The sequence below is a fragment of the Balaenoptera physalus genome (genome assembly GCF_965194825.1).
Source record: "Balaenoptera physalus genome assembly, chromosome: 19".
NCBI classification, from domain to species: Eukaryota; Metazoa; Chordata; class Mammalia; order Artiodactyla; family Balaenopteridae; genus Balaenoptera; species Balaenoptera physalus.
Genome location: NC_138900.1, coordinates 16,729,819 through 16,756,740, shown reverse-complemented (window position 1 = coordinate 16,756,740; position 26,922 = coordinate 16,729,819). Strand labels below are relative to the sequence as shown.

Sequence of the window (26,922 nt, the reverse complement as noted above, 5' to 3'; positions counted from 1 at the left end):
AAATATCTTCAAACACAGTGCCAAACTCATAAAGATAACCAGGCCCATATGAAAATAAGGACCCATGAGAAAGAAAGAACAGAAACAAAAGAAAATAGACACAGAAGCATAAACACTTCAAATAGTGGCATTATTAGCTACAAGCATGCAAACCATGTGCAGAGAAATAAACATCAGTTTGAAAATTTTAGGGAAGAAATTGGAAACTGTTTGAAGTGACAGAGATTTGAGAGAAAACCAAACAAATTCTCGAACTGAGAAATATCAGGAATTGATAGGAAGAATCCCATGGATGAGATTAACAGGAGATCAGACACAGATGAAGAGAGAAATTGTAATCAGAAGACAGGTCAGAAAAAAACTAAAGAGACTGCAGTATGGAGGGAAAAAAGGAAGAAGTTCTGTCATACATGTGACTAGAATCCCAGAAAGAAGAGAAGAGAATGGCGCAGAGGAAGCATTTGAAGAAATAATGACAAGGAATTTTCCAGAACTAATGACTGACATCAGACCGTGGACTAGTTCAAGAAGTCCAGTGAACCCCAAACAGGATAATTACAATTCACATCTAATTATAGTAATACTTTAGCAACACTGCAGAAAACCATAGGCAGAGAGGAAATATTAAAATCAGTTCCTTCAGTGGAATGACAGACCGATGGCTGACTTCTAAACAGCAAGAAAATGAAGCTCAGAAGATGGTAGAATGATTATCTTCAACATCTGAAATAAACTAACTGCCAACCAAAACTTACATGCACAGCAAAAATATTCTTCAAGAATGAAGAAACTGTGTGCCTGTGGTGAGGGCCTACAGCCACAGGAATGCACATGGATAGCCAGGGCTCCCACAGCTGCTTGTCAGCCCAGTTCACTGGGCCCCGTCTCCTCTCACTGGCCTGCACTGCTGGGACCACCTGCAGCTAGCCCCTCCAGCTGTGCCCCTGCATGCTGCTGGCCGAAATCCCGGCACCGGCCTCCGCTGCCATGCACCTGGGGCAAGACCTTGCAGCCACAGGTGTGCCTGGCAAGAGCCAGGAACCCACCAGCTGAGAGCGTGCCCCTAATTGGGCCTGGCCCTTCCTGATGGCTGGCCCCTGCCACCACGTGTGTGTCTGAAACTGATGCCTGCCCCTACACAGGCACCCGCAGCCAGCCTGCCACAGCCAAGTGTGTGCACACCGCTGGCTCCGGCCACCACAGATGCCTGCCCTGGTCCCTAACCACTGGACATACAGGTGTTGCTGAGAACCCCAGCAGGACTTGCAGACACGGAAGGCCCCTCTCCCACCACGGCACTCACCAAGGACCATGCAGTCGTTGATGTTGTGGGCACAGTGGCCCGGCCCCCATACCACCCCATTGCCCCAGTATGTTGCCTCACTGTCTTCTATAATTCAATTAGAGTTGCCCGATTTCTCTCCCTTCTTGACTGCCCCTTCTTATCCCCCACAGCCCTCCCTGACACCCAGTGACCCTTTCCCTGTCCTCTGTAACACCGTTTCTGCCCCCTCATGCATTTTCTCTGTCCTACTTTAATCTATCCCTGTCCTCCCAGAATTGTTTCTTGTTCCTTGATCACCTCTAGACTTTTGCAGCTATAATGGCACCTGTCTCCTTGTAACACCCCATCCCTCACTACTCTCTCTCTATCCCCGTACATTACCTCCCCCTTTAAGCTGCAGTGTGTTCCCCTATCAACTCTCCTAGTCCTCCTCTAATCCTCTCCCATTCCCCCGTCCCGGTCCTCCCTTACCTTGAGCCTGGTCCCCTGCCAGTCTCTTTTCTCTATCCCCTAACCAGTTCTCTTTCTTCCTAACCCCTTCTCTGTCCAGACATGATCCTACTACCTCGATCCCTTAACTTACCCCACTCTTTCTAGATGGCACTCCACTTACCTCATTAAGGCCCCAGGGCCATGCCTCCAATTCCTCAGGCCTGGAGAGGGCGGTGGGGTGTGACGTCATCGGGGCGCGATCTGTTCACCAACATGGACTTCGCCTTTAATTTCCGCAATGGGATTGGTTATTGAAATATAAATGGCAGAGTCCCAAATGTTTCGTTCAGATTTCTGCTCCATTTGAGGACTCTAGGCCTCTGTCACCTAGGAAACGTCTTCTGAATGAGTGAATTGGGTGAGGTTTCAGTTATTTGCATCTATCCTCCAGTTTGAACTCCTGATTGGTTCAACATGTAGAATATGTGGGTCTAAGGCACAAGTATACTATATTCCTGACTGAACCTCTGATTGGTTCCAGGCATGCAGAAGGCAGGATTTATTAATTCACTGAACATATTTGAATTTAGCAACTTACTGTGTGCCAGACCCTGTGTTCAGCCCCCAGGGAACAAGTGGTGACCAAGGCAGACAAGGCTGTGGCTCTCCTGGAGCTCACAATTCACAGGGGACATGGAGGGTCAACAGCCAAATAAACTAGGTGACTTCAGAGTGGACCAATGACTAAGAAGGGAATAACTAGATGGAAGGGGGGGCACCTAGGAGAAGTGGAAAAAGAGAAAGCTCTCTGCAGAGGGGCCACTGGAGCTGAGATGTGCAGGATGAGTTAGCCAAGAGGAGATCTGCGGGAAACGAAAGAGTTCCAGGCAGGGGAGCAGCAAGTGCAGAGGTCCTGAGTTGGGAGAGAGGTGTGTGTGTTCCAGGAGCGGGAGCGAGAGCACTGTGGCTGGAGTCCGGGAGGCATGAGGGAGGGTGTGAGGGGGGCAGAAGAGGACCAGGCACGGCTTGGACATCTGAGTGAGAGATCTGGATTTCATCCTAAGAGCCACGGGAACCTGTCGGAGGATGTCAATCTGAAAGAGATGTGATGTGATTTAGATTGTGGAGCAGCTCTGGCTGCCCAGAGCAGGATGGAGAGTGGGAGGCAGCAGGCCCTTGATTTGCCAGGAACCTCAAACCCCCCAAAGCAGAAGCTGGGCGCGGGGGTGTGCAGAGCAGGTGTCAGCAAGGGGCCCCACTTCCGACCTTCGCAGGAGTATTCTCTGAGACGAGGCCTGACTGGCTCTGGTCTGTCTGCTTTCTGGCTGTGTCAGGGCTAAGCTGGGGACCTCTCCTGCTCCCTGCCAGCCAACTGGGGTATAGGTTCCGAGCCCTCCCCAGGAAAAGCCAACAGTCCCTTGGCCAGGTGATCAAGGTTAACATTACTAGTGACAAATCATGTTGACCTGATGTACTCCCTGATGAGAAGTGATGAAACGTGCACTTCACCTCTGGACGTTCTTCCCCCAAACCTGTACTCTCCGTCTAAGTTTGAGAAAAACATTACACCCACCCTAAATTGAAGGACATTATCCAAATACCTGACTCCAAATAGGTTTTTAAATTTTAGCCATTCTAGTGAGTGTGTGATGACATCGTCATTTTTATTGCATTTTCAATCTAACATGCAGTAAAATTGACCTTTATTAGTGTACAGTTCAATGACGTTGATACACAGAGAGAGAGATTTGTGTAACCACCATCAAAATCAGGATATGGAAGGGCTTCATTACCCCAGAATATCTCCCTTGGGCTATCCCTTCACAGTCACACCCCCCACTCCTCTATCCCTGGCCACCACTGATCTGTCAGCATAGTTTTGTCTTTGTGAGAGTGCCACCCGAAAAGGAATCACACAGTGTTTAACTTTTGAGACTGGCTTTTTTTCACTTGGCATAAAGCCTTGGAGATTCATCCAAGTTGATGCATGTATGAAGTTCATTCCTTTGATTGCTAAGTAGTGTTTCACTGCATGAATGTACAACAATTTGTTTATCCATTCACTGTATAGAGCTGCCATAACTATTCACGTACAGGTTTTTGTGTGAACTTAAATTTTTATTTCTCTAGGGTAAATACCCAGGAATGGAACTGGAGGGTCTTAGGGCAATTGTACATTTAACTTCATAAAGTGTCAAACTATTTTCCAGAGTGGCTGTGCCTTTTTGTATTCCATCCAGCAATGTGTGAGAGTTCAGGTTACTCTGCATTCCAACTAACACTTGAGATTGTCAGGGTTTTTTGTGTTTTTTTTTGTTTTTTTCAGCCATTTTATTTAGCCACACTTACTAATGTAAGTAATGTAGTGGGACCTCACAGTGGTTTTAACTTGCATTTCCCTAATGTCTAATGAGGTTGAATATCGTTTCCCGCGTTCATATGCCTTCCTCACATCCTCTTTGGTGAAGTGTGTTTTCAAGTTTTTTTGCCCATTTCCCCCCAGCTTTATTGAGATATAATTGACAGTGTGTAAGTGTAAAGTGTACAACCTGTTGATTTGATCGCTTATATATTGCAAAATGATTACCACTGGAGCATCAGCAAACACCTCCATCATGCTGCATAATTACCATTTCTTTTTTGTGCTGAGAACATTTAGATCTAATTTCAGAGCAATTTTCAGGTATATAACATATATATATATATATAATATTATATTATAATAAAATAATAACATGTAATATAAATACAATATATAATCTCCAGAGCTCATTCACCTTATACCTGGAAGTTTGTACCCTCTGAAGGCTCAGCTCGTCAGTAAATCTGCTGACGGAGGAGGGAGGAGGTGTGAAGCCTGGTGGTGCTAGCTGCCTCATTAAGTTTCACTGCTGTGGTTGGGGGTGGCAGCACAACTTGCTGCTGGACCCAGTTGACCCTCCTCTGGTTGGAGCACCTCCTGCTTCCACCGGACAGGGATGAAAGCTCAGCTCCCTGCTCAGCCCTGCCAACACGGCCCTGGTGGGAGGAGAATCAGAGCATTGCCTGGTTCTTCTGGCTTGGGGGTACAATAGCATCTCCCTGCTTGGTCCCACTGATGCGACCCTCCTGGGGAAAAAGATGTGTGTCCTAGTCAGCTCGGGCCACCATAACTAAATACCATAGACTGGGTGGCTTAAATGACAGAACTTTATTTTCTCACAGATCTGGAGACGGGAAGTCTGCCATCATACTGCCAGCATAGTTGGGTTCTGGTGGGAGCTTTCTTCCTGGCTTACAGACGGCCGCCTTCTCACTCTGTCCTCACGTGGTAGAGAGAAAGGGAGCAAGCTCTCACTGTCTCTTCTTATAAGAGCACTAATTCCACCAGGATTACCCCACCCTCATGACCTCATCTAATCCTAATTACCTCCTAAAAGTCCTGTCTCCAAATATAATCATACTAAGGGTTAGGGTTTCAACATATCAATTGTGTGGGGACACAATTGAGTCCATAGCAATGCTCAAACTCCCTACTCATCAGACAAATGCAAATTAAAGCAATAAGGAGCTACTGTATAATTTCTCACCCGTCAAATTGGCAAAAATTCATAGGATTGATGATATTGCATGCTGACAAGAAGACAAAGAATGATCCTTTCAAACCCTGGGATTGGAAGTGTGACTTGGTGAGGCCTTTGCAGAAGTCATCACGGTATGACGACCACAAAGTCCTAATACTTCAACCCTGCAATCTTACTTCTTGGACTCTATTCTAGAGTAGTACTTGCTTACTTGCACAGAGAAACACGTTCATGGATGTTCTTGGCAAGATTGCTTGAGGCAGCCAAAAGATAGAAATCATTTTAATATCCAACTGGAGGGTCCTAGTAGTAAATTTTGTAATCCCTGGCATGACCCAAGAGGCAGTTATTAAAAAGAGGGAGTGAAAATCAGGGTATAGGTTATCTTTTGTGGAGAAGTAACTGGAAGAGGGCACGGGGGTCTTCTGGTCTGAGCCTTGTTTCAGGTGCAGGTTACAGGAGTATGCTGTTTGTGAAAGTCCATTGGTCTACACATATGATTGGGGCACTCTTATGCACTTCCATAAAAATATTTTTAAAATAGGAGACTCAGTGTTCTCTTGGTTTAAATGAGATTCAGATTCTCAATCTCTTCATTTAAATAAGAAATCTAGGTCTATCATGGGTCCTTAGTGGGTATTTCTTGGGTGGGAGGAGTATTGGTTTTCTCTTTTTAATTCACACATCTGTGAGAAAAGAGGAGCCATGCCTACAGTTTCCTTCTGACTCAAAGAAAATTCAAAAGCAGATCTCTTGTCCAGGAAATAAGGATGTCAGTTCAAGTATTGCTAAGTCACCTGAAATAAGTATTATTAAGATACTTGAAATAAGTTCGATGTCTCATCAAAACTGTAGACTGTAAGAAGTTAAAAATCACAATCACAGGACATGGTGATAATGTTGCAGTCTGAGTGTCTTAAAGCTTGTTAAGTTTTCTGGGGTTAGATGTAAAACTTGCAAGACCAATTCATGGTGTGGAACAGAATCTGCTTTTCTGCAGCTGCTTATTCTTTTGAGATTGTCCCTCTTATCCTGCTAAGAGTTCTTTCACCAGAAGGAAGAAGGGCCCACAGGTTCATGCCAGTGCTGGAATCCCATGAGCTATCCTTGAGGGAGAAAAGGCAGGTCTGAGAACCTGGCCTTTTATCCTATGGACCAGAAGAGGACAGAAGAGGATTACTGACAAGTAGAATACAGGGCATTTGGTGTTGAAAATCTTCAGTTTTAACACGAAAGTATTTTCAAGACCTAGAGGTAAGCAGAAAAGACATGCGGTACCAATGTGTTTGTATATGTATGCACATGGAAATGCTTATAAAGGTAACTGGAAAGAGTTACAATAAAATATTGTCAGCAATTACCTTTGAGAGGGGGAAATTGATACCAGGACCAGCCATAAAAGTGAACTTCTCTTCTCCTTCAGACTCTTTTTATTACTTGATTTTTTGTGAGAATATATTTGTGTGAAAGTTGTGCAAATAAAAAAAAATCCCATGGTACTTCCCTGGCAGGCCAGAGGTTAAGACTCCGGGCTCCCAATGCAGGGGAGGAGGGTGCGGGTTCCATCCCTGGTCAGGGAACTAAGATCCCGCATGTCAAGGCACTGCCGCGTGACACAGCCAAAAAACAAAAACAAAAACAAAAACAAAAAAACCACAAGGAAATACACAGGTTTAATAATCCAAGGTAAAAAGAGAATAAAACATTACCTGGCCTATTTGATCATGGTGAATTCTGTTGAGAGCAGTTACAGAGTTCTTCTGGAGAAAGTTTGGGAACAATTCGTGAAGGGGCACATAGATAACTGAGCAAACAGAACAGAGGACGGAGGAGGAGGAAGATGAGGAGAAGCAGGAGGAGGAGGGAGAGGAGGGGCAAAAACTGGAGGAGAAGGAGGAGGAAGAAAAAAAGGAATAAAAAAATCTGAAGGACTACAGGGAGATGTGTTGCTCGGCTGTTGAGCTCAAAAATTAGTTCAGAGTATGTAATCACCATTAACCACCAGGCCCAGTAATGGAGCATACTTACACGGGCATAATGAAATGCAAGCCCTATAAACTGAATTAAAAATTGTAGTCTCATTCTGTGGGAAGTAGGGGAGAGAGAGAAGAATGGGTAGGTGTTAAATCTGCATGTTTCATTATAGTAATTCAACTGATGACCTCTCAAGATATAAGAATATAAGTTTTGGGTTTGTTTTATATTTACATGGTGGTGAATACCAGATGAATGCCTGAGAGTGGAATACAGGTTGGGGCAAGTCAGAGAGCTAAAGCAGAGAAGACTGGTTGGCTTTCTAAATCTTAGAGCACAATGTGACTTTTTTGGATTTGGCTGTTCATGCTGATGTGGGCCATCCTGACTTGACGTGGCTTTGCAGCTGAATGTGACAGGCCCAGCTTGGGATGGTCTGGGGAGGAACAGGGATGGCTGACCCGCCAGACCCACTAACACAGCAGACAAGCAGATATAACCCCCTTTCCAGGCACACCCATAACATGGAGCATTATCCCACGAACAAGTGTAATCTCTGCAGATACCCAGGGCCATGGAGGTAATAGAAACAGCACTGTAACAGCTAAGGTTAAGGTTAACCATAGACTAGCACTTTCGTTCTTTCCTTTCACTCATTATTTTCTGTAAACCTTCCAAGATGGGTCTCTTGTTGGGTATGAATTTAAAGCTGTAACCCCAGATGTCTAAGAAATGTAACTCTATTTTCCTGCATCTGCACTGGCTAGGGTGGATTAAGTTGTAGAAATAGGCAGGCCATACATGACGTGGCACAACATAATAGTTTATTTTCCACTCAATCATGGGAGGCAGTGGGGGAAAGGGTGACTGTTCCTAAGAATGATTCAGGGGCCGAGGCTGATGGGAGCTCTTCCATTCTACAACATGTGACTTTCAAATCACCATGGGTATCACTTGCCCAATCAGCTAGGGTAGGAGGAAAATGGGGGAGCGCCTGTGGGAGGTGGGTTAAGGCCAGGGTTGTTCGTGGCGCACATCGCTTGTGATCACATTCCGTGAAGCCAAAGACAGTCTCATGGCCACACAGGGGAACCTAGGAAATGTGGCTGAGTAGTGCTCCCAGGAAGAAAAGGAGACGAACATTGGGAAAGAGTCAGCGGTCTTTCCCACAGCTATTCAACTTAATTTCTACTGATAATTTCCATTCCTCTTGATTGTGGAAACTTAATCCTGCTACGTCTAAGGTTTCTGGGGCTGAATTTGGGGTTGTCCGTGAAGCTAGGGCCCCAGAAGGAACCCCTGAGTGTTGTCTATGGGATCAGCCTATGTCTCTGTTTTCATTCATTCTGGATGGCTCCCGTGTTATCTCTGGTTCCCCTCTGATAGTCATTGCCACTCTGGCACTTGGCATTCCTATAGCCTTCACCTCCTTCTCACCAAGCTGGGACATGAGATATCCTACTTGGCTGTCAGGCCATTTCTCCCTAAACCTCCACACCATACAGCATATTTTCTTTGAGATCTTAAAGCCTCTCTAGGGTTTATATGTGAAGTAGGAATACAGGTGTTATCTAGGGTCTTTGACACCCTGCCCCTTCCTGAGATGCAGGCTATTAGGGGCCTTCTGATGGATATACTGGCATCTAGTCTTCCTCTACTTCCCCTATTCCATGAATAGGGGGCCATTTCCCTTTCAGGACTGGGGGAGAGGTGGTCTTGATCAGCTCTTCTGCCAAATCTACTATTCATTTCTTGAGGTCTTTCCTTCTTTCTTTAAGAGTTTGACTTTTAATCTCAAAAGCTGGAGGAGGTTTCTGTTTTCCTATCCCTGCTCCGAGACACTAGAAGCCTGGAATTCCAGCTTGAATGAACCTAGAGAACATTAATTCAAATTTCTAAATATCATTCCACATTGGCAATTATTATGAACATTTTACAAAGGAAGCAGGTTCAAGAAAATTATCTTGTTCAAGGATATACAATTTTTAAGTGTCAGAGGTGGGATGTAAACCCACATCTGTCTGATTTCTATGTCTCTGTGCTTTACCATTAGGTCATTCGGATTTTCACATGATCTGGGAAACACATAGCCCTAGAGAAACACAGACACTGACTCAGAAACACACACACGCGCACACACAGGAGAAGCTGGAACATTCCCTTCAATTTTATTGGTTTAAATAAATACTTTTCTGAAAGAGCAGCCCAGCATCAAGGAGCTTAGGGCATCTAGAGCATGAAAGTGAGAATCCTCAAGGTGGATGATGACAGATTTGGAGGCCAAGAGGATGAAGTAACATGGTGTTCCTGGGCTAGTGGGTTGCTTGGATGTTGAGTTCCTTGGCTGGTAGGTTTCTTGGCTAGGGGATGTCTCAGCTGTTGGTTTCTTCCATGGTGGCTGATTTGGCTGGTTAGTGTCTTGGTGGGTGGGTTCTGTTGGGATGGGTGAACCCATTGGCTACTGGGCCTGGTCTTCACACAAATAGGGCATAGTAATAAATGATGCCTAAACCGATGAGTATAGCGAATACATCCAGCCAACCAGTTCGGCCTGAGTTGATATAAGCCTCTTGCCAATCGCTGTTCTTGTTGGCCTCCTTGGTCTGTAGGAATGGGAGCTTTAGATTTGGGTTTCTGAGTCCAGCCTTGTGACACCCTTGGGTAATGGCTGGAGACCTTTGGTTACTGAGGGAAAATCTCTACCCACATCCCAGGACAGGAGCAGATGCAAGGGGGCAGGTAGAGGACAGGATGGGCCAAGGTTTAGGCACTGGTTTACCTTGTGACAGAAGAAGGCTGCTGGTAGTCCCAGGGGAGGGAAAAGAAGTATGCCTATGACGGTCATACCCAAGTAATCCGGGGCATAAAATGCCAGTTCTTCTGGTGTCTGTACAGGCCCTTGTGGCTTAGCTTCGTCAGGTGGGGCGCCTGGAGTGGGTGGGGCCCCTGGAGCGGGTGGGGCCCCTGGAGCGAGTGGGGCGCCTGGAGCGGGTGGGGCCCCTGGAGCGGGTGGGGCGCCTGGAGCGGGTGGGGCGCCTGCGGCGGGTTTCGGGGGCATAACTTTTCCACTCCAAAAGACTCCAAGTATCTTGAAAACAGAGAGCCAAACCCACTACACCTCCCCTTGTTCTATCCGGAATCCCACGACCCAAACCTTCGAAGTCCAGTACTTCACAGTGGAGACACCAGCGCAAGTCCTGATTGGTTGCCGGTGTGAGGGGGCGTGGTCCCACTGTACTCTGCTCCTCCAGGACTCAGAGTGCGCTCCACCCTCTATCAGGACATTGACTCTGCCCACCCTGATAGGAATTGGTTGCAAGCCATGAGGCTGGATTCTGGCTCCTCCTTCCTGCAGACCCCTATCTGCAGACAGGGCAGGAGCAAGTACCGGGGACCCCTCCCAAGAAATATGGGAACAAGGAGGTAGACAAGCCTAGTAAGAAAACTAGGGGGCTTACAAACAAAAGGGAAAGGAAATAAAAAATAGTAACAGATTATAAAATATTAAATTAAAAAAGAATTCTAGTCCATACTGACAGAAAAAAAGAAAAATAAGAGAGAAACAAGGTGAAAAGGGGGAAGGTCTTTCTTAGAGTAGAATGCCATCTAATAAATATCGATGGAATGATGGAAATGAGAAATCCCCATTGTGGTAGGCAGAATCTAAGATGGCCCCAAGATTCCTGCTCACTGGTATACATACACCTGCTCCCAGTTACTCATTCAAGTACTAATCTGTGGGCTGCTGTGAAGGGATTTTGCAGATGTAGTTAAGGTCCACAGTCAGTTAATGTTAAAATAGGGAGAATATCTTCAGAGGGTCTAACCTGATCAGGTGAGTTCCTAAAAGGAACTGGATTTTACTGGCAAAAAAGGATTCCAGGCATGAGGCAGATTAGAGGCAAGGGAGATTCTCCATGGCTGGCTCTAAGTAGGAGAGGGCCACAGAGCAAGGAATGCAAGCAGCCTCTAGCTGAGAGAGGCTCCCAACTGAAAGCCAGCAGGGAAATGGGGACTTTACTTCTACAACAGTAAGGATCTGAATCCTGCCGTAACCATATCCATTTGGAAGAGGGTCCTAGCTCCAAATGAGAATGCAGGCCAACACCTTGATTTTAACCTTGTGAGATTGTGAGCAGAGAGCCCGCCATTCTGACCTACAGAACTCTGAGTTAATAACTAAGTTTCTGGGAATTTGTTATGCATCATTAGAAAACTAACAACCATTCAAAACCATAGTAATTACTGGCTCAGGTAATTAGCATCAATGAATGCTAATACCACTGGGTTTTAGCTGATACTACCCTTGGCTTGTGGTTTTAGAGGAAAAGAGGGTGTGATTCCAGACTGGCATGAACTTGTGGGCCCTTCTTCCCTCTGGTGAAAAGAACTCGTAGAAGGATAAGAGGGACAATCTCAAAAGAATAAGCAGCTGCAGAAAAGCAGATTCTGTTCCACACCATGAATTGGTCTTGCAAGTTTTACATCTAACCCCACAAAACTTAACAAGCTTTAAGACACTCAGACTGCAAAATTATCACCATGTCCTGTGATTGTGATTTTTAACTTCATACAGTCTACAGTTTTGATAAGACATCGAACATATTTCAAGTATCTTAATAATACTTATTTCAAGTGACTTAGCAATACTTGAACTGACATCCTTACTTCCTGGACAAGAGATCTGCTTTTGACTTTTCTTTGAGTCAGAAGGAAACTGTAGGCATGGCTCCTCTTTTCTCACAGATGTGTGAATTAAAAAGAGAAAACCAATACTCCTCCCACCCAAGAAATACCCACTAAGGACCCATGATAGACCTAGATTTCTTATTTAAATGAAGAGATTGAGAATCTGAATCTCATTTAAACCAAGAGAACACTGAGTCTCCTATTTTAAAAATATTTTTATGGAAATGCATAAGAGTGCCCCAATCATATGTGTAGACCAATGAACTTTCACAAACAGCATACTCCTGTAACCTGCACCTGAAACAAGGCCCAGACCAGAAGATCCCCGTGCCCTCTTCCAGTTACTTCTCCACAAAAGATAACCTATACCCTGATTTTCACTCCCTCTTTTTAATAACTGCCTCGTGGGTCATGTCAGGGATTACAAAATTTACTACTAGGACCCTCCAGTTGGATATTAAGATGATTTCTATCTTTTGGCTGCCGCAAGCAATCTTGCCAAGAACATCCATGAACGTGTTTCTCTGTGCAAGTAAGCAAGTACTACTCTAGAATAGAGTCCAAGAAGTAAGATTGCAGGGTTGAAGTATTAGGACTTTGTGGTCGTCATACCGTGATGACTTCTGCAAAGGCCTCACCAAGTCACACTTCCAATCCCAGGGTTTGAGAGGATCATTCTTTGTCTTCTTGTCAGCATGCAATATCATCAATCCTATGAATTTTTGCCAACTTGACGGGTGAGAAATTATACAGTAGCTCCTTATTGCTTTAATTTGCATTTGTCTGATGCGTAGGGAGTCTGAGCATTGCTATGGACCCAATTTTGTCCCCACACAATTGATATGTTGAAACCCTAACCCCTAGTATGATTATATATGGAGATAGGACTTTTAGGAGGTAATTAGGATTAGATGAGGTCATGAGGGTGGGGTAATCCTGGTGGAATTAGTGCTCTTATAAGAAGAGACAGTGAGAGCTTGCTCCCTTTCTCTCTACCACGTGAGGACAGAGTGAGAAGGCGGCCATCTGCAAGCCAAGAAGAGAGCTCCCACCAGAACCCAACTATGCTGGCAGTATGATGGCAGACTTCCCATCTCCAGATCTGTGAGAAAATAAATTTCTGTCATTTAAGCCACCCAGTCTACGGTATTTATTTACGGTGGCCCGAGCTGACTAGGACACACATCTTTTTCCCCAGGAGGGTCGCATCAGTGGGACCAAGCAGGGAGATGCTATTGTACCCCCAAGCCAGGAGAACCAGGCAATGCTCTGATTCTCCTCCCACCAGGGCCGTGTTGGCAGGGCTGAGCAGGGAGCTGAGCTTTCATCCCTGTCCGGTGGAAGCAGGAGGTGCTCCAACCAGAGGAGGGTCAACTGGGTCCAGCAGCAAGTTGTGCTGCCACCCCCAACCACAGCAGTGAAACTTAATGAGGCAGCTAGCACCACCAGGCTTCACACCTCCTCCCTCCTCTGTCAGCAGATTTACTGACGAGCTGAGCCTTCAGAGGGTACAAACTTCCAGGTATAAGGTGAATGAGCTCTGGAGATTATATATTGCATTTATATTACATGTTATTATTTTATTATAATATAATATATATATATATATGTTATATACCTGAAAATTGCTCTGAAATTAGATCTAAATGTTCTCAGCACAAAAAAGAAATGGTAATTATGCAGCATGATGGAGGTGTTTGCTGATGCTCCAGTGGTAATCATTTTGCAATATATAAGCGATCAAATCAACAGGTTGTACACTTTACACTTACACAGTGTTATATGTCAATTATATCTCAATAAAGCTGGGGGGAAATGGGCAGAAAAACTTGAACACACACTTCACCAAAGAGGATATAAGGAAGGCATATGAACACGGGAAACGATATTCAACCTCATTAGACATTAGGGAAATGCAAGTTAAAACCACTGTGAGGTCCCACTACATTACTTACATTAGTAAGTGTGGCTAAATAAAATGGCTGAAAAAAACAAAAAACACAAAAAACCCTGACAATCTCAAGTGTTAGTTGGAATGCAGAGTAACCTGAACTCTCACACATTGCTGGATGGAATACAAAAAGGCACAGCCACTCTGGAAAATAGTTTGACACTTTATGAAGTTAAATGTACAATTGCCCTAAGACCCTCCAGTTCCATTCCTGGGTATTTACCCTAGAGAAATAAAAATTTAAGTTCACACAAAAACCTGTACGTGAATAGTTATGGCAGCTCTATACAGTGAATGGATAAACAAATTGTTGTACATTCATGCAGTGAAACACTACTTAGCAATCAAAGGAATGAACTTCATACATGCATCAACTTGGATGAATCTCCAAGGCTTTATGCCAAGTGAAAAAAAGCCAGTCTCAAAAGTTAAACACTGTGTGATTCCTTTTCGGGTGGCACTCTCACAAAGACAAAACTATGCTGACAGATCAGTGGTGGCCAGGGATAGAGGAGTGGGGGGTGTGACTGTGAAGGGATAGCCCAAGGGAGATATTCTGGGGTAATGAAGCCCTTCCATATCCTGATTTTGATGGTGGTTACACAAATCTATCTCTCTGTGTATCAACGTCATTGAACTGTACACTAATAAAGGTCAATTTCACTGCATGTTAGATTGAAAATGCAATAAAAATGACGATGTCATCACACACTCACTAGAATGGCTAAAATTTAAAAACCTATTTGGAGTCAGGTATTTGGATAATGTCCTTCAATTTAGGGTGGGTGTAATGTTTTCCTCAAACTTAGACGGAGAGTACAGGTTTGGGGGAAGAACGTCCAGAGGTGAAGTGCACGTTTCATCACATCTTATCAGGGAGTACATCAGGTCAACATGATTTGTCACTAGTAATGTTAACCTTGATCACCTGGCCAAGGGACTGTTGGCTTTTCCTGGGGAGGGCTCGGAACCTATACCCCAGTTGGCTGGCAGGGAGCAGGAGAGGTCCCCAGCTTAGCCCTGACACAGCCAGAAAGCAGACAGACCAGAGCCAGTCAGGCCTCGTCTCAGAGAATACTCCTGCGAAGGTCGGAAGTGGGGCCCCTTGCTGACACCTGCTCTGCACACCCCCGCGCCCAGCTTCTGCTTTGGGGGGTTTGAGGTTCCTGGCAAATCAAGGGCCTGCTGCCTCCCACTCTCCATCCTGCTCTGGGCAGCCAGAGCTGCTCCACAATCTAAATCACATCACATCTCTTTCAGATCGACATCTTCCAACAGGTTCCCGTGGCTCTTAGGATGAAATCCAGATCTCTCACTCAGATGTCCAAGCCCTGCCTGGTCCTCTTCTGCCCCCCTCACACCCTCCCTCATGCCTCCCGGACTCCAGCCACAGTGCTCTCGCTCCCGCTCCTGGAACACACACACCTCTCTCCCAACTCAGGACCTCTGCACTTGCTGCTCCCCTGCCTGGAACTCTTTCGTTTCCCGCAGATCTCCTCTTGGCTAACTCATCCTGCACATCTCAGCTCCAGTGGCCCCTCTGCAGAGAGCTTTCTCTTTTTCCACTTCTCCTAGGTGCCCCCCCTTCCTTCTAGTTATTCCCTTTTTAGTCATTGGTCCACTCTGAAGTCACCTAGTTTATTTGGCTGTTGACCCTCCATGTCCCCTGTGAATTGTGAGCTCCAGGAGAGCCACAGCCTTGTCTGCCTTGGTCACCACTTGTTCCCTGGGGGCTGAACACAGGGCCTGGCACACAGTAAGTTGCTAAATTCAAATATGTTCAGTGAATTAATAAATCCTGCTTTCTGCATGCCTGGAACCAATCAGAGGTTCAGTCAGGAATATAGTATACTTGTGCCTTAGACCCACATATTCTACATGTTGAACCAATCAGGAGTTCAAACTGGAGGATAGATGCAAATTACTGAAACCCCACCCAATTCACTCATTCAGAAGACGTTTCCTAGGTGACAGAGCCCTAGAGTCCTCAAATGGAGCAGAAATCTGAACGAAACATTTGGGACTCTGCCGTTTATATTTCAATAACCAATCCCATTGCGGAAATTAAAGGCGAAGTCCATGTTGGTAAACAGATCGCGCCCCGATGACGTCACACCCCACCGCCCTCTCCAGGCCTGAGGAATTGAAGGCATGGCCCTGGGGCCTTAACGAGGTAAGTGGAGTGCCATCTAGAAAGAGTGGGGTAAGTTAAGGGATCGAGGTAGTAGGATCATGTCTGGACAGAGAAGGGGTTAGGAGGAAAGAGAGCTAGTTAGGGGATATAGAAAAGAGACTGGCAGGGGACCAGGCTCAAGGTAAGGGAGGACCGGGACGGGGGAATGGGAGAGGACTAGAGGAGGACTAGGAGAGTTGATAGGGGAAGACACTGCAGCTTAAAGGGGGAGGTAATGTACGGGGATAGAGAGAGAGTAGTGAGGGATGGGGTGTTACAAGGAAACAGGTGCCATTATAGCTGCAAAAGTCTAGAGGTGATCAAGGAACAAGAAACAATTCTGGGAGGACAGGGATAGATTAAAGTAGGACAGAGAAAATGCATGAGGGGGCAGAAACGGTGTTACAGAGGACAGGGAAAGGGTCACTGGGTGTCAGGGAGGGCTGTGGGGGATAAGAAGGGGCAGTCAAGAAGGGAGAGAAATCGGGCAACTCTAATTGAATTATAGAAGACAGTGAGGCAACATACTGGGGCAAAGGGGTGGTATGGGGGCCGGGCCACTGTGCCCACAACATCAATGACTGCATGGTCCTTGGTGAGTGCCGTGGTGGGAGAGGGGTCTTCTGTGTCTGCAAGTCCTGCTGGGGTTCTCAGCAACACCTGTATGTCCAGCGGTTAGGGACCAGGGCAGGCATCTGTGGTGGCCGGAGCCAGCGGTGTGCACACACTTGGCTGTGGCAGGCTGGCTGCGGGTGCCTGTGTAGGGGCAGGCATCAGTTTCAGACACACACGTGGTGGCAGGGGCCAGCCATCAGGAAGGGCCAGGCCCAGTTAGGGGCACGCTCTCAGCTGCCGGGCTCCTGGCTCTTGGCAGCACGCCTGTGGCTGCAAGGTCTTGCCCCAGGTGCATGGCAGCGGAGGCCGGTGCCAGGAGTTCGGCCAGCAGCATGCAGGGGCATGGCTGGAGGGGCTAGCTGCAGGTGGTCCCAGCAGTGCAGGCCAGTGAGAGGAGAGAGGGCCCAGGGAACTGGGCTGACAAGCAGCTGTGGGAGCCCTGGCTATCCATGTGCATTCCTGTGGCTGTAGGCCCTCACCACAGGCACACAGTTTCTTCATTCTTGAAGAATATTTTTGCTGTGCATGTAAGTTTTGGTTGGCAGTTAGTTTATTTCAGATGTTGAAGATAATCATTCTACCATCTTCTGAGCTTCATTTTCTTGCTGTTTAGAAGTCAGCCATCGGTCTGTCATTCCACTGAAGGAACTGATTTTAATATTTCCTCTCTGCCTATGGTTTTCTGCAGTGTTGCTAAAGTATTACTATAATTAGATGTGAATTGTAATTATCCTGTTTGGGGTTCACTGGACTTCTTGAACTAGTCCACGGTCTGATGTCAGTCATTAGTTCTGGAAAATTCCTTGTCATTATTTCTTCAAATGCTTCCTCTGTTCCATTCTCTTCTCTTCTTTCTGGGATTCTAGTCACATGTACGACAGAACCTCTTCCTTTTTTCCCTGCATACTGCAGTCTCTTTAGTTTTTTTCTGACCTGTCTTCTGATTACAATTTCTCTCTTCATCTGTGTCTAATCTCCTGTTAATCTCATCCATGGGATTCTTCCTATCAATTCCTGATATTTCTCAGTTCGAGAATTTGTTTGGTTTTCTCTCAAATCTCTGTCACTTCAAACAGTTTCCAATTTCTTCCCTAAAATTTTCAAACTGATGTTTATTTCTCTGCACATGGTTTGCATGCTTGTAGCTAATAATGCCACTATTTGAAGTGTTTATGCTTCTGTGTCTATTTTCTTTTGTTTCTGTTCTTTCTTTCTCATGGGTCCTTATTTTCATATGGGCCTGGTTATCTTTATGAGTTTGGCACTGTGTTTGAAGATATTTCTAAGAATAATTTGAGGTCTAGAATGATCTTATTTTCCTCTATAGTGGATTTCCATTTGTTTCTTCCAAGCATGGGACGTCTATCAGTCTGGGGTCTATATCTAAGTGAACACCTGAGGCTGATGGGCGAAGCCATCCATCAGATGATGGATGAAGCCAAGCTACAAGTCCATGTTTTAGTTGGTTTCTTTATGTTGACCTTTAAGCTGAGGTTGTGGCTCTTTGGAGTATCAGCGAACAATGGGGGATGTTTTGTCAGAGTCCCCAGCTTTGGCACTTCCTGAACTTTGTGTTTTATTCCCTTGCCTGTGAGAATGCCAAAATTAAAATCTGAAAGCTACAGTTGGTCATTGTTTCTAGTCCTTTCAGTAGTCAGGTGTGGAGAAAAGGGAAGCCTCTTGCACTGTCAGTGGGAATGTAAATTGATACAGCCACTATGGAGAACAGTATGGAGGTTCCTTAAAAACCTAAAAATAGAACTACCATAAGACCCAGCAATCCCAGTACTGGGCATATACCCTGAGAAAACCATAATTCAAAAAGAGTCATGTACCACAATGGTCATTGCAGCTCTATTTACAATAGCCAGGACATGGAAGCAACCTAAGTGTCCATCGACAGATGAATGGATAAAGAAGATGTGGCACATATATACAATGGAATATTACTCAGCCATAAAAAGAAATGAAATTGTGTTATTTGTAGTGAGGTGGATGGACCTAGAGTTGTCATACAGAGTGAAGTAAGTCAGAAAGAGAAAAACAAATACCATATGCTAACACATATATATGGAATCTAAAAAATATATATATATATATATATATATATATATATATATATATATATATATATATATATATATATATATATATATATGGTTCTGAAGAACCTAGGGGCGGGACAGGAATAAAGATGCAGACGTGGAGAATGGACTTGAGGACACGGGGAGGGGGAAGGGTAAGCTGGGACGAAATGAGAGAGTGGCGTGGACTTATAAATACTACCAAATGTAAAATAGATAGCTAGTGGGAAGCAGCTGCATAGCACAGGGAGATCAGCTCGGTGCTTTGTGACCACCTAGAGTGGTGGGATAGTGAGGTTGGGAGGGAGACGCAAGAGGGAGGAGATATGGGAATATATGTATATGTATAGCTGATTCACTTTGTTATATTAAAAAAAATTTTTTTATTAAAAAAAAAAGAAATGAAGGAGAAAATATCACTACAGACCCCTGAGACATTAAAGGGAAAATAAGGGACTACTGCTGATAGAAACAACTCTTCACACATAAATTCTACACCTTTGGAGTAAACTGACCCATTCTTCAAAAACAAAAACTCAGAACAGATCAAGGACAAAGAGGTTATTTGAGTAACTTTGTATCTATTAAAGAAATTGATTTTGTAAATAAAAAACTTCTGAAATAAAAAGCTCCAGACCCAGATGGTTTCACTGGTAAATTATTACCAAACAAATAACATCATTTCCACACAATCTTTTCCAGAAAATAGAAGAGGAGAGAGTATTTCCCAACTCATTTTTTGAGGCCAGCATTGTCTTGATACTAAAACCAGACATAGACTGTGTATAAAACACTACAGACCAATATCTCTTATGAATATAGATAGAAAATTTCTCAAAGAAATAATAGAAAACCAAAAACAGAAGTATATAAATAGAATATACCATATCACCAATTGGGGTTTCTCCCAACAATGCAAACGTGGTTCAATATTAGAAAATCAATGTAATCCACTATATTAACTGTCTAAAAAAGGAAAACCACATGATCAATTGATACAGAAAAGGCATCTGAGATGCCTTGTAATATCCATTTACAATAAAAACAGCAAACCAGAACTAACAGGGAACTTCCTCATCCTGATAAAGGACATCTACAGAAAACCTATAGCTAACATCATATGTGGTGGTGAAAGAGGGAAGAATTTCTCCCCTAATATATGCAACAAGGCAAGGATGTCTACTCTCACCACCACTATTCCACATCAGACTGGAAGTCCTAATCAGCACAATACATCAGAAAAAGAAAAAAGAAAGGGCATACAAATAATAAAGGAAGAAATAACAACTACCCTTATTTGCAGATGACATAATTTCTAAGCAGAAAGTCCCAAGGAATACACACACAGACACACACAAATAAAAAACACACAAAAAAAAACAAAAACAAACAAACAAAAAACCTAGAATTGGTAAAATGAGTTTATCAAGGTTCGGTTTGCAATACATTTTCTATAGCCCCCAAATAAGCAATTAGTTGGGTGTAAATCTAAAATGTTATTTATACAAGCTGTGTGTGTTACTACAAGTGCTGCTGAAAGAAATCAAAGAGGTCTTGGGAATTCCCTGGCAGTCCAGTGGTTAGGACTCTGCGCTTTCATTGCTGAGGATGCTGGTTCGACCCCTGGTCAGAGAACTAAGATCCCACAAGCCGTGTGACACGGCCAAAAAAAGAAAAAAAAAAAGAAATCAAAGAAGAAGTCCTAAATAAATGGAGAGCCTTTCCACAGTCGTGAATTGGAAGGCTCAACATCTCTCCCAAATTGTTAGGAAACTCTAATGCAATTCCTGCTAAAAAAAAAACTAGCAAGATTTGTAGATGTAGCCAAGCATTGTCAAAACAATTCTGAAAAAGAAGAATAAAGTTAGAGTATTCACATTACCCAATTTTAAGAATCGCTATAAATCTACATTAATAAGGCAGTGTGGTATTGGCAAATGGGTGAACACAGGTCAACAGAACAGAAAAAGGAGTGTAGAAAGAGACCCACAGTATATTTATTGGCCATATTTGTCCAATTTATTTGTTTAGAAAGGAGTCCAAAGGCAATTTATCAAAGAAAGAATAGGTTTTTTTATGGTGTTTAATTGGACCACCATATGCAAAACATAATCTCAACTAAAACCTCACATCTTATACAAGTATAAACTCAATATGTATCATAGATCTAAATGTAAATCTATCAAACTTTTAGAAGAAAACATAGGAGAAAATCCTCCTGACCCTGGGTTAAGCAGAGTTCTTAGACATGATGCCAGAACACCTCCAGAAAAGAAAAACGTAATTTAAACTCTATCAAAATTAAATCCTTTTGCTCTGCAATGAACATTGTTAGAAAATGAAAAGATAAGCTACAGACCCAGAGAAAATATTTGCAAATCACATATCTGACAAAGGGCTTGTATCCAAAACATATAGATGACCCTCAAACTTAACTGTAATAAAAACAAACCAATTTTTTCTTTATGGAAGAAAGACAAACTGATACTTCATCAAAGGGGATACACAGGTGGCAAATAAGCATATAAATTCTCACAAAGATCACCCTGCACTGCTGAAGAACCTGACTCCAACTTGTTAAATGACCCCTCTCAAGGTGCCTGAAGCAACCTAAGACTCCTAGGCTCACATCACTCTTGCACCAACTGGTGTCTTTCCCTTGCTGGGATTGATCAATCATCAGAGAGAATAGGAGGAGCCTGAACTTCTTCAGACCAATCAGCAGCCAAGTGAGTATTGGCTTCCCCCACCCTAGCACACAACCTCCAATCAGTCAATAGGAGTAGAATGATAGAATAGGAGGCGGGGCCTGTCTTATCTCCATGGTAAACCCTGGCAGGTTGGAGTGAGGGACAGGCTGTATGTAACCTTGGTAATGCCAGATCCAGATGCCCTAATGGAGGTGAGGGAGGGATATCTGAAGGAGCAGGGAGAGAATTTATGAGGTGACGGGAGGGAGAAAGAGAGTTAGAGGGGGTAGGGGAATCAAGAGGCAAGGAGAAATATTTAGGGAGAATGGATTTTGGAGAACTGGGAAGTTGTAATTAGTGGAGGGAGAAGGAATTCAAAGGATCACCAAGTTCATTTCAGAGGTAGACAGAAGGTGTTAGGAGGAACAGGGTGGGTCTTTATAAGGGGACAGAGAGGAGGCTATGAGTGGACAAGGAGAGTGGTTCAAAGAAGGTCTTAGAGGAGGCAAATGAGAGGTTATGGGGGAGGGGAGAAGGGAGGAGTTTATGGGTGAACAATAAGGGTCATAACAGGACCATGACAGAGTCATAGGGTCAAACAGAGAGCTATTAAAGACATTAGAAGTTTTATAGGGTGAAAGTGTTTACAGGGACAATGAAGGTTTTACACATGAAAAGATAAAGTGTTGAGTGAGGGTCTTCTTAGTAGGGTGGTTTATAGGAACAAAGAGAAGTTTGCTTGGGGAACATGAGGGTGTTAATAGGAACAAAGTGTGCCAGTGGGTCAGTTGAGGTACAAGGAGGCCAAGTGAGAGTCATCAGAGTCAGTAAGGGATTTTGTAGGGACAATGGAAGGAGCCAAGAGAGACGTACTGTAGAGATCAGCAAGGCGGTTATAGAAGACAGGGAGGAGCTTAGAGGAGACAGGGAAAATGTTACAGAGAACAGAGAGGAGTTATAGGGCATGAAGGGGCGGCCATGGGCTGGGAGTTCTGGGGACAGGGAGGTATTAAAGAGGATAGGGAGATGCTAAGAGGAGAGATGGTGGGAGTTAGAGTGAGCTGGTGAGAGTTTTCAAGGGGGTCAGTGAAGATCTTATACGAGCCAAGGAGAGGTATGTTGAGAGGCGGTCAGAGGGGACATCAGAGTCCAGAAGCCATATTAAGCTATAACCCACTCCCTGCCCCCAGTCGTCTGAAATTATGTCTGAGGAGCCCCCCAAAGACCACCACCTGCTGGCGATCTTGGCCTACGTGATGTGTTGTCCCTTAGGCACTGCCGCCATGTACTACTCTTTACAGGTGGGAGTCTGAATCATGCCAATCCTCTCCCTCCCCTCCCTCTCCATCCTGGCCCTGGCCCTGAACAGTATCCATGTTCTCCCTCCTGTGTGTTCAGATCCTACCCTGTGCCCCTACAGACCCATGGCTCACCCCTATTCAATAACCCTTTTAAGTCCAACTACTCCTCCTCCACCTCTCCCGTCCAACTCAGACGAGGAACCACATCAGTAACAATGAACCTGCGTTGGCCGCCGAGACCTCCCAGAAAGCCTTCACATTTGCAGTCTCAGCAATTGTTATGGGATGTATTGGCATACTCTGCATCTTCTTTGTCTTCATCTCGGTTGCAATCCTAGCATTTGTAATTTCTCAGTAACCTCCTCTCCAGCTCATGAAAAGAACACCAAATATATATGTGTGACTTACCGTGGCTCTAAGTATTCATTTGACCAAATGGGACACCATCTCCTCATGGTTGGGAGTAAAAAGTGTTGCCAGCCTGACCCAGCACCTTGAGGTGGTTGACGGGGAAAGGAAGTGGTAGTTCAGGCAGCCCACTGGACCAGAGCACAAGACCAACTCTGGACCCTGCCAAGACTGGGCCATGGGAGACAAGGGAGGGCACTCTTTCCCCAGGGCAGCCTCCCCTCCTGCCCACAGGCATGCATTCATGCCATAAATCTGTTTATGCCCAACAAGGGACTTGACTGTGCTTCATGACTCGGGGGACATAGCAGTCATCACTACAGATTCAACCACACCCCCTCAGAACCTTTAAACCAGACAGTGACAGTCCAGAGTGGTTTCATCTCTAATGGGGGAAACATAGGGAAATGGGTTGTAAAAGGCCACACCTAACCTGGGGTACTTGGGGTCTACCAGAAAACCAGGTAGTCAAATATCTATCAGTGAACTGGTTAAAATTTGGGTCAAATTGTAAAGAACTTCTATAACAGCTATGGTTGCCTCCTCTCCCCACCAACACCCATGCTTGTGATTTAATCATTATTCAGCAATACTTTTTGAGCACCTATGATGTACCAGACACTGTACTACTAGGGAACTTGCAAGAGCAAGGTAAATAAGACTACTTTCTGATGGAGCTTACATTCTAGTGGGAAGAAAACCATAAACAAATAGACCGTTAAATAAACAAGATAATTACAGGGAATGGAAAATGCTATGGAGAAAATAAAACAGGGTAATAAGCTAAAGCACTGACAGTACTGGTCCACCAACTGTTAATGGTCTGCAACAAGATAAGTACAGAAATTGCTAGTAAATGCTTAGAAACACAGCAATCTGACATTGTTATGACATCCAAGTTTATGATCAAGAGCCTTGTCTTGTTGAACAGGGTATAGACCAAAAGGATCAGTCCATGACAGATTGAAGATATCAAAAACAGATCCTACTCCACAATTGAGCTAGTGGGCAATATACAAATAAAAATTATCAATTTGAGAAATTAATGAAAAATATGAATACTGCCATTTGTAACAACATGAATGCAACTTGAAGGCATTATGCTAAGTGAAATAAGTCAGACAGAGAAAGACAATGTGTGATATCACTTATGTGGAATCTTAAAAAGCCAAACTCATAGAAACAGAAAGTAGAATAGTGTTTTCCAGGAGCTGGGTGGTGGAGAAAATGGAGACAGGTTGGTAAAAGCATACAAATTTTCAGTTGTAAGATGAAAAAGGTCTGAGGGTGTACTATATAACAAGGTGACTATGGTTAACAATACCATATTATATATTAAAATTTGCTGAGAGTAGATCTTAAGCAGTCTCACCAAAGGTTAACTATAGAGGTAATAGATGTATTAATTAACTTTTTGTAGTAATAACTCCACAGTGTATATGCATATTAAATCACCATGTTGTACACTTTAAATATATTACAATTTTGTCAATTATAACTCAATAAAGCAGGGTAAAATTTTTTTAATAAAGCTTTAAACCTAAAATACCAACTATCATTTTGCTTTCAGTCCATGGGACAGAACTAGTCTCATGGCCTCATCTGAATGCAGGAACCTCTGGGAAATGTAGTCCCAGACTAGGCAGCCAATGGACATCTTTCTAAGATCTTCCCTGAGCTGAGACACTGAAGCCAAAGTGTGAGAGCTGTTCCAAGAACTGTGAGAACAGAGTTCCCACAGAGTGGGAATAACAAGTGGAAAGGTCCATAAGCTGGAATGAGCTTGGCAATTCAAGGGAAAAAAAGGAGGCCAATGTGGCAGTAAGTAATGTCACATATCTCCCACGCTCCAAAATAGGTAGGGTTCTCTCCTCCTCCCGGTAAGAATCCTTGTAGGTGCTTATGAAAAAATCTCAAAGATGTTCCCTATTTCCACCTCTCCTGATGAGGAAACCCAACACTCGTTCTTCACCTTCCATCTGACAACGATCTGCTCACAGGAATATTTTGCTCATACAGCCACCGTCCTGTAGAACCTCCCAACCCCCTCCATCCCTGTCTCTGTGCTGGATGATGCTGGGAACACATCAGTGACCAAGACAGACCCCATCTCTGCCCTCAGGAAATCCACAGTCCAGAGGGGAAGGCAGACTCACCATAAGACAGGGTTGTGAGTTGTTCTTTCATTTAGCAAACTTTTATTGTGCATCTGTTGTTGTGCCAGGCACAGGGGACATATTACTGAACAAAACTCTCTCTCCCCCTAGCCCCCTGCTATGCTTCAGCCCTGCCATCATCTGCCCTGGTCCATGCCCTGGTCTCAGCCTCCTCCTCTGACCCAACCTCCACAGAACAACCAGAATGTTCTTCTTCACTTTTTAAAAAATTTTAATTTCTTAATTTATTTAGATAAAGGTTTCAAATCTAAAAACTGTATAGAAAATGAGTCTAACAGACCCCCACATACCATCCAGATTTAACAGATGCAAGCATTTTCCTATATTTGCATCAGATCTTTTATTTTTAGAAATAAAATGTTGTCAGTACAAATTAAGCCCCTGTCCCCTTCTTCTCTATTTTGTTCTTCCCTCCCTCCATCTCTGGAAGAAACCACTGAACTCATGTTGCTGTAAATCAATCCTATGTGTATTTTGCACTTCACTCCATATGTGCAGGTACACTTGATGGTGCAGAGTTGTTGTTTGGGTGCGTAGTAGTCCTTAGTTTCCTCTGACAAATGTTTCCAGCTCTTCACCTTCCGGGACTCATCTTCTGGGTCCCTCAGTTGGTCCACTTGATCTCTCCCTCCATCTGCAAATATATTCTTCACGTGGCTTCTGAGGAAAAGTTCTCCATTCTCCTCCTAACTGCTGGCAGCTCTTTCACAGTCTCTTTTGCAGGTTTGCCCTCATCCTCTGTACCTGGTCACCTTCAGGAGCAGAGGACAACCCAGAACGTAAATACCACTGGACCCAGACACCTCATAACAAGAGGGCCACAGAACTCAGACACCTCCAGACCAGGCCACTGCTGGAGGAAGTCGTCAAGAGGATGTGACCACCGGTTTAGCCACAAGCTAGACTCGGGCAATCAGAAGCTCCTTACCCCTCCCCTGTCCTGGGAATGTACACTCTGCCCACCGCTGCCACAGTGGGAACCTTTCCAAGGAACGTAGCCTTTAGAGAGTAAGGTGTCGTTGAGACCATCTGGGCTGAATACAAGACTGAGCCCAGTTAAGGTCTCTATTTAAACTTTTAAGATGCTGGCAGGCAGGCGCAGAGGTCTGCTCATCCTACAGCTGCCCAAGACCAGCCTGGTATGTAAGTTTCCTTGCTTATCAAAACTTACACCTACCAATCTGGAGTGGCCTGCCTCTTTTATCGGTCTATCCTCCATGTATGGGGGGCCAGGTTCAGATTTCACACGGGAAACTCCTGAGGTTGCGACCCAACAGACACCCACAAAAATGGATTAATTCAGGCAGCTCTGAACCCTGATAACTGACGAACCCAGAGCTCAGGGACCTCTGGACCTGGCCACCTTCATAAAACAGGAGTCGGCTTGGGAACTTGGGTACCTCCAGACCTGGACACCCTCAAATCATAAGGCCACCCCTAAGTTCACTCTGCTTCAGACATCCACCAACATCCTTGACTCAGCCCTGCACTCTGAAATTCAGAACCTGGAGCCCCAGGAATGCAGAGATAGACCTGGTTGCTGGATATTCTGGGGCAAGTCCAAGAACAAGGTGAGGCCT

The 26,922-nt window shown here is 44.5% G+C and overlaps 2 protein-coding genes across 4 annotated transcripts in view; both read right to left on the bottom strand.

Moving 5' to 3' along the window:
* ATP4A (ATPase H+/K+ transporting subunit alpha) overlaps positions 1 to 26,922 on the bottom strand; it is a gene marked incomplete at its 5' end in the record, with an annotated part of 101,231 nt that overhangs the window by 47,156 nt on the left and 27,153 nt on the right. The gene's annotated exons all lie outside the window — the stretch shown is intronic.
* PMIS2 (PMIS2 transmembrane protein) lies at positions 5,038 to 15,975 on the bottom strand (the record flags this gene model as incomplete). The annotated part of the gene is made up of 3 exons (XM_082436194.1): positions 5,038 to 9,888; positions 10,026 to 10,218; positions 15,942 to 15,975. 3 exons carry the CDS (start codon positions 15,973 to 15,975, stop codon positions 9,729 to 9,731), a joined length of 387 nt encoding a protein of 128 aa, XP_082292320.1. The 3' UTR covers positions 5,038 to 9,728.